Source organism: Oryza sativa, chromosome 3 (genome assembly GCF_034140825.1).
Source record: "Oryza sativa Japonica Group chromosome 3, ASM3414082v1".
NCBI classification, from domain to species: Eukaryota; Viridiplantae; Streptophyta; class Magnoliopsida; order Poales; family Poaceae; genus Oryza; species Oryza sativa.
The window spans coordinates 30184222-30196623 of NC_089037.1; the positions used below are offsets into that span (position 1 = coordinate 30184222).

Consider the following 12402-nt stretch of genomic DNA (forward strand, 5'->3'; position numbering starts at 1 on the left):
GAACGAGAGAGAGAGAGAGAGAGCTGTGGATAGGATTCGAATGGATATGGTTTGGATGGATAGGGTTTGGACGAAGGGTACTTTGGGCATTAAGAATAATAATCACATTTCTTTTTTAAAAAAAAGAATCAATCCCTGACGAAGTAAGGGGGTCAGACGGGAGCTTCGATTCTGAAAAGGAGGGTCAAATAAGCAAACTCTAACAAACATAGTCTTAGAGTCTAAAACAGGCCAAATAAGCAACTGTACCTTTTTTTTATCTGTGTTGGACAAAAATGCTGTCAAAACCAGAGCAATTACAATTTGCATAGTAGTTTTTCGAAACACATTGCTAGGCTACATTTTTTTTAATCCGTGTTGGACAAAAATGCTGTCAAATTTATAATGGCGCGGATATGTGTGTATTGCGGTGCAGTTTTAAAAAATAACGAATATAAAACATCAAACAAAAGGAGACATCAAAACTGGAGTAATGTTTCAGTCTCATAATTATTGAAGTTTTGAACAATTATTGGCCTTATTTAGATCCTTCGCACTATTAAATAGCCCTCCGAAATCTTGTTATTTAGGATTATTAAACATAGATTACTGATAAAACCTATTCCATAACCCCTAGGTTATTTTGCGAGACGAATCTAACCATGTATATTAATCCATGGTTAGCGGACAATTATAGCATCACTGTAGCAAATCATGGATTAATATACCTCGTTAGATTCGTCTCGCAAAATAGCCCAAGGATTATAGAATAAGTTTCGTCAGTAATCTACGTTTAATACTCCTAAATAGTAAGATTCCAAATGGCTATTTAATAGCTCGGAGGATCTAACAGGGCCAATGACATGGTCTCCAGAGTGTGCCTGTTCGGCAGTCTGTTTTGTTTTGTGGTTGCGACGCAACCGACACCAACAGTGCCGCACGCAATGGAGCAGCCGTAGCCGCAATCCCTCCAAAATCTCTTATATTATGAGACGGAAGGAGTATATGCTATTCTAGGCCGTGTTTAGTTTCTCTCCTATTTCCAACTTTCCATCACATCAAAAACTTTCTTACACATATAAACTTACAATAATTTTTTTAAACTTTTAACTTTTTTTAAACTTTCAACTTTTTTCAGGAACTGAACACACCCCTAGTGTTTAAAGAATTATGGAACCAGAGTGTTTCAGAACTTCTCAACTTTGATGAGCTGCGTGTACCCCTAATTAGTGATTCATGACAGTCCCCCATGGTTTCTGGAGTAACTCCACACGCTGAACTCTGCGTTCACTCTCCCCCTCCCCTTTTTTACCGCACGGATCTCTCAACGGTCAAAAACTGCCACGTAGACATCCGGCCATCGAAGCGGACAAAAGCGCAAACAATTTGAACGCATACATTGGGTGGCCGGCCACACAGGCATGCGTGCGCCCCCCTTGTGTTTGGCAAATGGCTACCGGTCCACCCAATTACGTGCTCCCTGCCACACGGTCGCATCACAAGCCCCGCACCACCCACTTCTCCCCGACTACGTACACCCGTTCCTCCATGGACCGAGAGTCCGAGACTCACACATCCGCCTCGTCCCCGCCGGACCATATCGTGAGACCACTGGACCAGGTCTACGTCACGCTTCGTTCTGCTCAGCTCTGCAGGGATCGAGGCAGACACTCGTGCTTCCCATCTGCGAGCCACCGTTCCAGCGCACGCGCTAGCTTCCATATTGCTCTAACCGACATGTGGGGCCAGATCTCTCGGGCCCCACCGCGTCAGTGACTAAAGGGTCTAGGTGGGATGTGCCGTACCCCGGCACTGCACGCGCAGTACGCGCAATAACGCAGTTTGAACGGCCCCCCGGCAGGACGAAAGTACGGAAATGCCCCCCGGTCGATCCCCACTGACTACGCGGGCCCACGCGTGGCATTCCTCGTAGATAAGTAGAAACCACAGGGGTATTTCTCTCCCCTCACTTTCCCGCCTGAAACCCTCGCCGGCCTCAAACCCCTCCTCCCCACTGACTTCCGAGGAGGTCAGGACGAGCGCCACGGCCGCCAGCCCGCCGCCGAGCGACATCCCCTTCGGCCGCACGCCGCCCGCCACCAGCCGCACTACGCGCGCCGCCAGCCGTTCGGCGGCGACGAGCGGGTACCCCCGGCCCCGCGGGCGGAGGAGTTGAAGAGACCGAGGAGGCCGCCGGCGGAGCGGGAGCACGGAGCGGAAGGGGGAGAGGAAGAAGAGGGGTCGGATAGTAAGGTAATTTTTCTTATCATTTTATTGCTTGTTGGTTCATCAGGGGATTGGTTGGGGAAATTTTTTTTGGGAAATATTTTGGTATATATATATTTTTTCATTTTTTTTGGATGAAAATTTTTGATCGGAAATGGGAAAAGTTGGGTGATAAGACTGTGTTGTCTGTCTGCCCTGGGTGAAATCTTTTCACCTGTTGGAAAATGCTATTTATGCTCACTTTTCTCGCACTCTTTGATGTTTGACTTTTGTTTTCCTCTTTTGGACTAGGGTTTTAGCCTCTTTTGTTTCGAGGGGTTTTTACAGATTTTGCAGGAGTGGTGGTGGATGTGGAATGTTGGCTAGGTTTTAGATCGCTGAGGCTGATTTGTGGGTGCTGTTCCGTCAGGGCTTGAATTCGGAGGCGGCTCATGGTGGAAGGAATGGTGGTCGCTGTGGCAAATGGGACGAAGGTGGAAGCAGCACCGGCCGCCGGCGCCGGCGCCGCTGCCAACGCGGATTCCCCTACATCCGTTCTGGAGGATGAGGTGATTTATTTGTGAATAAATTTTTGTTTCCAGATCTCTCTATTTATGCTTTGTGCTTCCGCAGTTCGCGAAGTATTTCGGATTTTCTTTTTTTTTTGACGTTGAGCTTCTGTTCTTAGAAGATTTCTGAATGTAAGAATGGGGATGCCTCGGATACCGTGGAGGCAATTAAGCAAGAGGATGATCATCTCAAGGTGCTTGCTGAGGAGAGAGCTGATGATTTTGTGGATGCAAGTTCATCCCTGACTGTGGAACTTGCGGCCAACAACGGTGATTTGTCACCTCACCCTGTGCCGGTGAAGGAAGAAGACCAGTTATTGGAGCCTGTCAAGGAGGAAAAAGCTGATGATTTTGTGGATGCAACTTCATCTCTACCAATTGACCTTGAGGCCAAGAATGGTGATGCATCCCTCATCACTGATGCGATGAAGGAGGAGGAAGACAAGTTGCACGAGGCCCGGGTTAAGGCTGACGAAGAAGAGGAGGCACGGAAGAGGGCAGAAGCTGCAAGACTTGCTTTTGATCCAAATGCACGGTTTAACAAGTTGGACGAGCTGCTGACACAGACACAACTCTATTCAGAATTTCTACTTGAGAAGATGGAGACGATTGCTGATGTATGTATAACAGTCCACACGCACCCACGCCTCTTTTGGTTCTTCCTGAGTTTTATTTGATTTTCCTGTTGACGGTTGTGCTGTTGGCTAAGGTGGAGGGTGTTGACACCCCGGATGAAGAGGAGCCAGTAGAAGAGAAGAAGAAAGGGCGTGGGAGAAAGAGGAAAGCTACTTCTGCACCAAAATACAATAATGTGAGTTCTCGCTTCATACATCATTTTGTTTTCCTGTATTCTAAATTAATGGATTATGTAGATGCTGACTTTGCTCATCTGGATTTCAAATACTACTAATGTTGCGAGTTTTTCACTATTTACCAATTAGCTTTCCACCTGTAGCACATTGTTAGAAAATCATATTTAGAAGGGATGTTTAAGATTTGCCACACCACATGTACAACTGTCGCTTGATATTTTCTTGGGGTTTAAATGTTGGGCACAAATTTGGCGAATGTTTGCAATTAGTATATTGTTCAAATAGGCTCTTTTGACTGTTAGATAGTGAACTGGAGTAGGAGGTTAGAGAAGCAAGAAAATGCCAGAGTAAAATGCTCAATACAGAAACAAGCGAGTGTGGGAGGAAAGTTACCTTATATATATGTTGTTAATATCCTGCTAATTAGAGATAAGTATGATTGTTTACTCATGAATGCTGAAGATATAAGGATAACATATGAAGGAAAGAAGTTTTAAAACCATCAACTTTACTTGTACCTTTTATTTTTGGACGTTGGATAATGTTTTTTTATTTAAAAAATTACCTGGAGTTGTTTGGCTTATTTCAAATTCCTTTAGAACATGCTTACTCAGATACTTTCGTAGGATCAATCATATTCTTTAAGTGGATAGGTTGATCAGTGTTCTGTACGAATGTGGCAACTAGTTTTATACATCGATGAAATTTCAAGCAAACCATTTCATTTCTAACCAAATAAAATAAAATGTTGTTCAGAAAAAGGCCAAGAAAGCAGTGGCAGCCATGCTTACAAGATCTCGTGAAGATTGCTCGCCTGAGGATTGTACTCTCACAGAAGAAGAAAGGTGGGAAAAAGAGCAAGCCAGACTTGTTCCTCTAATGACTGGCGGGAAGTTGAAGTCCTACCAGATAAAGGGTGTTAAGTGGTTAATATCACTTTGGCAGAATGGGCTTAATGGGATATTGGCTGATCAAATGGGCCTTGGGAAAACAATACAGACTATCGGTTTTCTTGCCCATCTCAAGGGGAAGGGTCTTGATGGTCCATACCTGATAATAGCTCCTCTATCCACTCTCTCGAACTGGGTGAACGAGATCTCAAGGTGACTTGTCTATATTGTTCTTTCACCATCCTTAATTGATATTCTTAAGTGAAGCTGCTTGCTTTCAGGTTTGTTCCATCTATGACCGGTGTGATCTACCATGGGGATAAAGCAGCTCGGGCAGAGATAAGGAGAAAATTCATGCCCAAAACCACAGGCCCAAATTTTCCATTAATCGTAACTTCCTATGAGATGGCTATGTCAGACGCAAAACAACTTGCTCATTATAAGTGGAAGTATGTTATTGTGGATGAGGTAAATGGAGAAACCTTGCAAGAAGTTATTGTCCTTGTCGTTCTGTCTTAATTTTGGATTTACATGTTACTACCATGTCTTTTTCTAGGGGCATCGGCTAAAGAATTCAAAGTGCATATTATTAAGGGAGTTAAAGCGCCTGCCAATGGATAATAAGCTCCTTTTGACTGGAACACCTCTTCAGAATAATCTAGCAGAACTGTGGTCACTGCTGAACTTCATTTTGCCTGATATATTCTCATCGCATCAGGAGTTCGAGTCATGGTATGATCCATTTTGCTGAGTATATTCCTTCTCAAGTGTGGTTTGTGCTTTTATACTATCACGTCTCAGCAGTCAGCACTAAAGTACAAATATGATAGTATAATTGAAGATTTTCTTATCATGCACTCGTTCCTATATCCATCTTAACCTTTCCGTCAAATAATTGTTTGTCTCACTTTTGAGTCATTTTCCTGACTGTTTATTGTCAACTTCGTTCATTTGTATATGCATTGAGCAGAGCAGATAGTCTTCTTCTCTTCAAGACAAGACATTTGTCAGGATCTCTCTAGGTCATTGAGGGCTAGCATATTGGTCAAAACAATGTAAAAGAACCTCTTAAACTGCATAACAGCAATTTCAACACTAATCTCATCAACTAACCCTGTTTATGTATATAGTTATTCCATTAGTTTGTTGCTACTCTTAAGACGTGGCTTTATTTTTTTTCTCATTGGCTTGCCTTTATGAAGTGTCGTAAAGTTGAATGCCCTATGTGTTGTAGCGGTTATGCATATTGCTTTGATATGCGATGTCTGCTAACGTGTCTTTTGAATGTAGCACAAATCTATGCTGTACATCTACTGATTTATTTGGTGTTTACTGGGATGCTATGTTTACTTTTGTGTCTGCCTTATGTCTGTTGTACAGGTTTGATTTTTGTGCAAAAGGGGGTGAAGAAGAACAAGAGGAAAGTGAAGAGAAGAGAAAAGTCGATGTTGTTTCAAAGCTTCATGCCATATTGCGCCCCTTCCTTCTAAGGCGGATGAAGGAGGATGTAGAGCATATGCTTCCACGAAAGAAAGAGATAATCATTTATGCTAACATGACTAACCATCAGAAAGAAATCCAGAATCACTTGGTTGAACAAACATTTGATGAATACCTGCATGAAAAATCAGAAATTGGTACGGATGCTTGTGCACATAGTCTCCTACATACATTCCTGTTGACTTAAAAAGTTAATCTGACAAGTGCTGAGGAGTATTGCAGTTCTGCGGAGACCTGGCATTAAGGCGAAGCTGAATAACCTTTTAATTCAACTGAGGAAAAATTGCAACCATCCTGATCTTTTGGAGTCCGCATATGACTCATCAGGTTGTTCCACATTGGACATCTGTAGTTAATTGCTTCACGTGCTCATTTCCTAACATTTTTGTTTTTTTTTCTTTCTGTAGGTATGTACCCACCTGTTGAGAAGCTCTTAGAACAATGCGGTAAATTTCAGCTCTTGAACAGATTGCTAAATTTGCTGCTTGCACGGAAGCACAAGGTATATCATTTTCTCTGCTATTCTGTTTAATTCAGGATTACATTAATGCAAATGTTAGCTCAAACTTTTTTTGAAGAAAAAAAATCATAGACCTCAACTGGCGTTCTTTGTAGGTTCTAATATTTTCACAGTGGACAAAAGTTTTGGACATTATCGAGTACTACTTGGAAACAAAAGGCCTTCAGGTTTGCCGAATTGATGGCAGTGTTAAGTTGGAAGAGAGGAGGAGGCAGGTAAAGCGGGCTGTGCCAAGCATTGCCGATTACCATATAATGTGTAAAGTTCTAGTCTTCTAGATGCATATAGGCTGACTGCGCTATCTTAAAATACAATTAGGAGTCTCATTTTTTCGCCATTGTTATCTTTTATCATCCATTTTAATGTAATACAGTTCTCACAATTTTGTGCACTATTCTCTTGCAGATAGCAGAATTTAATGACTTGAACAGCAGCATGAATATCTTTATTCTAAGCACACGGGCTGGTGGGCTGGGTATCAATCTTACTTCGGCTGATACCTGTATCCTATATGATAGTGACTGGGTAATTCCCTATTGACATTATTTTACTTCTTCAGACTAAATATTCATATTATAGCAAGTACATTGCAAGATTCTTTTGCATGCCATCCACCTGTTCGAACAGGTGGAATGTAGGCATGTAGACTTTACCTTCTATTAGCTGATTATGTGAATTGTTAAACTTCTGCCATCATTCTGCAGAATCCTCAGATGGATTTGCAGGCCATGGATCGATGCCACCGGATTGGTCAAACACGCCCAGTTCACGTCTACCGGTTGGCAACATCACATTCTGTTGAGGTGTGTCGGATGATCTTTTTGTCTTTAGACATCGGCTACACCACCTGTTGTATAGTTGCTCATCTTAATGGTGTTGCAGGGCCGGATCATCAAGAAAGCATTTGGAAAGTTGAGGCTGGAACATGTGGTGATCGGGAAGGGTCAGTTTGAACAAGACAGAGCCAAACCTAATGCACTAGACGTAAATGTTCCCATCCATCCTCCTGAGTCCTGACTATTAAGATAACTACTCTTTGTTCACACTTTTTTTTGGAAAACAAGTTCTTTCTTCATAGAGGAACACCATATGAACAAATCTACAAAATTGACACTGAAAGAATGTCCACCCCGCGGAAAATCCTCATCTCATATTTTCCATTTCTTGTGATTATGCAGGAGGCGGAGTTGCTGGCGCTGCTCAGGGACGAGCAGGACGAGGAGGACCGGATGATCCAGACGGACATCACCGACGAGGATCTCCTGAAGGTGATGGACCGGAGCGACCTTACAGGCCCTCCTGCCAACGCCGACGCCGCCCCTCTCGTGCCCCTGAAGGGACCCGGCTGGGAGGTGGTGGTGCCGACGAAGAGCGGCGGCGGCATGCTCACGTCGCTCACCAGCTAGCTGCTTTCTTTCATCGCTCGCTGCGCACCTCAGGCCATAGCCCTAGTAAGGCTGCCGGCTAAGGTGCCTCTTGAGCTGTGCTGCATCTGCTGATGAGACGACGCTTTTGTGATCCCACCCCAAGTAATTACTGACTGGGCATTGCACTTGCGCCAGTACACTAGGAAGTGATAAGGTAGTGTGCATCTAATCTGTCGTAAGTATCTCTGTTGTTGGCTCAGCTGCTGCATTTCATTTTGCAAGGCCCAAAGCCTTTTCTAGAATGCTAGTGTAAGAACGTGGTATTTGAGAACATAATATCCTTGTCTACCTGCTTTGGTATATGCAAGCTACTGGAGTACTTCATTCGTCCCATAAAAAATAAATCTAGAATCGGATACGACATATTCTAGTATTATTAATATGTAAAAAAATAAATCTAGAACCGGATATAACATATTCTAGTACTATAGATAGACATATGTATGTTTAGATTCATTGTACTAGGATGCGTTATATCTAGTGTTAAGTTAGTTTTTTATGCGACGAAGGGAGTATTTTATTATCCATCGCTATATGAAGCTCCATCACTTGTACTGGGAGGTAGCTCATTCTTGGATTGGTAACCAATGATTGGCTTTGTCATGAAATGTGGCATGGTTTTGGAATGCTTAATCCCTAAGTATGCTGATAGCAGTAGTAAGGACAGTAGTATATGGGCCCACCGTCAGTCACCTGGAATATCCCATGTAACCTCTTTGCACATATCGCCCTGTTTATTGGACGGCAACACATGATTGCCGGGCTTTCTTCCCTCTCGTCCTGAGACAAATACACATGAAATGCAGGATTGTTCCCCTTTTTCTATGTCACATAGGAGTACCTTTTGTGCCTGAAGGAGGTTTAACAATCTGTCTTCTGAACCGGGGAAGTGATAGCCCCAACGATTGGCCTAATAAACCAAACCAAAAATCAAAATTTAAATTTTCAAACTTGTTTTAAAGTTGAATTTAAGATATTTCAATGTAATTTTTTTATGTTGATTTTAAAGTCGCTACAAATAAATATATGAAAAAATTATCGATAAATTAATCTTTATTCTTTAATAAGACGCTTTGGAGAAATATGAGCTCTCATATCAAACAACTATCGAGTCCCTGTAAGTTGTAACACGTGTTTGTTTCTCTCTCGTGGTGGAAAGAACAAAAAGAAAGGAAACAAAAGGCGGTACTACCGCCGTGGCCATATCGCTCATTCATGATTCATCACGCACTTGACCCCTTCGTTACCCTAAATCCTAATGCCGTCCCAAAGACAAAACCCACGAAACGTGTCGTGTCGCCCATCACCTTTGCCCGACGATATCGTTAGCATCCCGGCGGTCTCACCTGTCATCTCATCTCATCTGCACCCGTCACGCCACTCGCTACGCGCCGCCTTGGTAGTAGTTGGTACTTGGCCGGTGAGACGAGCGCCCCACCACCATCTCATTCTTGCCTCCTCCAAACGCAGCATCCCCGGCGGCGCGGCGCGGCGCGGCGCGGCGTGGCGTCTCGTCTCGACCCATCCCTCCCCCTCCCACGCAGCTACGCAAACGCAAACGCTGGCCGTCGGATCGGCTATCGTGCGGCACCACCACCTGTCTCGCTTATTTGGTTTTTGCCTCTTCTTCCATTTGGAAGCAGGAAACAGGTACGAATTGCGGGAGTGGGAGGCTTTAGCCGCTTTTAGAGACTCTCTGCTTTGTGCTCTCTTTTTTGTTTCCTCAGTGACACCCGACTTTAGAGCCTTATTATTATTTTGTGCAGAGATTTGGAGCGGGAGAGAGAGCCCACGGCTATTTCCTACCTCGCTAAGCAACCTTCCAACCTCGTCTGCTTAAGCCTGCAGGAAGCAGCGTTTCTGAGAGTGAGAGTGAGAGAAAGAGAGAGAGAGAGAGATGGCAGGGAGGAGGCAGCTTCTGCTTCTTCTTCTTCTCTGGGGATTCTTGCAGCTCATTCGTCTTCCTTATTCAGGTAAGGCTATATCTTTCTCGCACACAATTTGTCTCTTTTCTTGTGTTTGGTTCTGATAATCAGTCTTGGACTCTGAATCATGCTCTTGTTGCTGGAGCAGTTTCAATTTTGAGTTGGTTTTGGTTGATAGGTCAAACAAATTATAGCTCCAGCATGCATAATCTACCTCATTTTTCTGACTTTTTGTCCAAATTTTTCCCTAGTTCGAGAGTTACATCTTCCCTACAATTCGGCAAGTGCTCTTGTGCTATGGAAACGGTTTTCCTCTTCGTTTTTCTCTTGTTTCTTTATACTGTTGGATGGAATCTGCTGGACACAATGGACACAAGGGATATGGTTGTAGACATTTCGGCTCTCATCTTTTCTCGACTACACGAAGACGATCAGTCGTTATTTGGATGTCGTGTCATCATGTGATGGTGACTCAGGCGTTGTGCAGTGATAAGATGACACCTAACCTACTGATATACAGTATACAGATTACCCAGTGCTGTGGCCATTTTATTGCGGAACAAAAGCTTCTGTCTCGTTCAACACTTTTTAACTTTGTTTTTATAGAAATAAATTGTTTCTCATTCATGTGAGGTTTGAAATGTGGTATTTTACAGTGAAATCCATGCAAGATCATGTGAGGTTTCTGCTTTCAAAATAGGGCAGTAGTAGTATGGTCGTCCATCTTTTCGCTATTAGAGCAGCAGTAGTAGTATGTGCTTAGAGCAGGTACAATAACATGCTATTAGTTAGCTATAAACATATTTTAATAAAATAAAAGATGAGAGAGAAAAGCAGCGGGCTACAAATTTATAGCCAGCTGTATAGCACGTACTTCAAAACGTAGTGTGTGTATGACAGGTGGGACCATATATTAATAGTATAGTAAGCACTATTGTATGAACTGGCTATTAGATTGGCTATATATGAATTGGAGCTATTAGTGGGCTATACTATTGAACTTGCTTTTATACTTATCAGCTAAAATTTAAATTATTTTGGGTTTTTTCATCGAAGATTATTTTTCAGTCTTTACTTTTAAACCACTAAAAACATAGATATATAAAAGTTTTATTTCTAAATTATTATTTGTTTGCAAATACGCGGCAAAATGTTTTCACTGATCACGCGGGAACCGATTTATTCACTGCAGCGTCGCAGTCCTTCATCGGCATCAACTACGGCGACGTCGCCGACAACCTCCCGCCGCCGGCGTCCACCGCGCGCCTCCTCCAGTCGACGACCATCACCAAGGTGCGCCTCTACGGCACCGACCCGGCCGTCATCTCCGCCTTCGCCGGCACGGGCATCTCCCTCCTCCTCGGCGCCGCCAACGGCGACATCCCCAACTTCGCGTCCTCGCCGGCCGCGGCCGCCGCGTGGGTCGCCGCGCATCTCCCGTCCACCTCGTCGCCGGCGATCTCCGCCGTCTCCTTGGGCAACGAGGTCCTCTTCGCCGACACGTCGCTGGCGTCGCAGCTCGTCCCGGCGCTGCAGAACATCCACGCCGCGCTGCCGCCCAACTCCAGCGTGAAGGTGTCCACCGTGCACGCCATGGACGTGCTGGCGAGCTCCGACCCGCCCTCCTCGGGGGCGTTCAAGCCGGAGCTCGCCGCCGCGCTCGACCCGCTCCTGGCCTTCCTGAGCAAGACCGGCTCGCCGTTCCTCATCAACCCGTACCCCTACTTCGCGTACCTGAGCGACCCGCGGCCGGAGACGCTGGCGTTCTGCCTGTTCCAGCCCAACGCCGGGCGGCCCGACGCCGGCTCGGGGCTCACCTACACCAACATGTTCGACGCGCAGGTGGACGCCGTCCGCGCCGCGCTGGACGCCAAGGGGTACAAGGACGTGGAGATCGTCGTCGCCGAGACCGGGTGGCCGCACAGCGGCGGGGCCGACGAGGCCGGCGCCACCGTGGGGAACGCGCGCGCGTTCGTCTCGGGGCTCGTGTCGCACCTCCGGTCCATGGCCGGCACGCCGCGCGCGCCGGGGAAGCCCGTGGACACGTACCTGTTCGCCGTGTACGACGAGGACCTCAAGCCCGGGAAGCCGTCGGAGAAGTCGTTCGGGCTGTTCCAGACCACCACCCTCGCCGAGACGTACCCGACGGGGCTGATGAGGAACGGCACCGCCGCCGGTCTGGCACCAGCCATGGCGCCGGCGGCGGCGGCGCCGACCCTTCCGGTCAAGCCATCACCTGCTCCGGCGAGACTGCCGGGGCAACAACCACAGGTGACTCCATTGCAGCCGGGCTCGGCGGCGGCGGCCGGGCCTTCAGCCCTGTGCGCGCCGGGGACGGCGACGACGACGGCGAGGGGAGCAGCAGCTGCTGCTTGTAGTAGTCCTAGTGCAGCGGAATCGCCACGGACAATGTCAGTGATCAGCATAATTGCAGGCGTGTTGTTAATGTACCTGTTAATCTGAGAGGCAGATGCATGGATGCATTCTCTTGTACTCACATTTTGTTAATCAAATCCTGTTGATCTTGTCCAAGTATTGCATGAAACATGGCAACTCACATTCAAATAACGTACAA

At 45.7% G+C, this 12402-nt stretch overlaps 2 protein-coding genes across 4 annotated transcripts; both read left to right on the forward strand.

Annotated features, from left to right (window-relative positions):
* Nucleotides 1–1968: 1968 nt before the first annotated feature.
* LOC4333943 (ATP-dependent DNA helicase DDM1) lies at nt 1969–8202 on the forward strand. 2 transcript variants are annotated; one of them, XM_015772687.3, is made up of 15 exons: nt 1969–2232; nt 2615–2753; nt 2876–3370; nt 3463–3564; nt 4322–4668; nt 4737–4923; nt 5012–5187; nt 5836–6092; nt 6178–6282; nt 6363–6457; nt 6571–6690; nt 6881–7000; nt 7180–7278; nt 7358–7459; nt 7654–8202. In XM_015772687.3, the coding sequence occupies exons 2-15, from the start codon at nt 2637–2639 to the stop codon at nt 7879–7881; spliced, it is 2550 nt and encodes an 849-aa protein (XP_015628173.1). In that variant the 5' UTR covers nt 1969–2232; nt 2615–2636; the 3' UTR covers nt 7882–8202. The 2 variants fall into 2 exon arrangements, with proteins under 2 accessions (XP_015628173.1, XP_015628172.1); XM_015772686.3 differs by having other exon boundaries at nt 2123–2232; nt 2873–3370.
* A 943-nt stretch (nt 8203–9145) lies between these two features.
* On the forward strand, nt 9146–12359 carry LOC4333944 (glucan endo-1,3-beta-glucosidase 7). 2 transcript variants are annotated; one of them, XM_015776683.2, is made up of 3 exons: nt 9146–9552; nt 9669–9875; nt 11020–12359. In XM_015776683.2, exons 1-3 carry the CDS (start codon nt 9161–9163, stop codon nt 12203–12205), a joined length of 1785 nt encoding a protein of 594 aa, XP_015632169.2. In that variant the 5' UTR covers nt 9146–9160; the 3' UTR covers nt 12206–12359. The 2 variants fall into 2 exon arrangements, with proteins under 2 accessions (XP_015632169.2, XP_015632170.1); XM_015776684.3 differs by lacking the exon at nt 9146–9552 and having other exon boundaries at nt 9680–9875.
* Nucleotides 12360–12402: the final 43 nt, after the last annotated feature.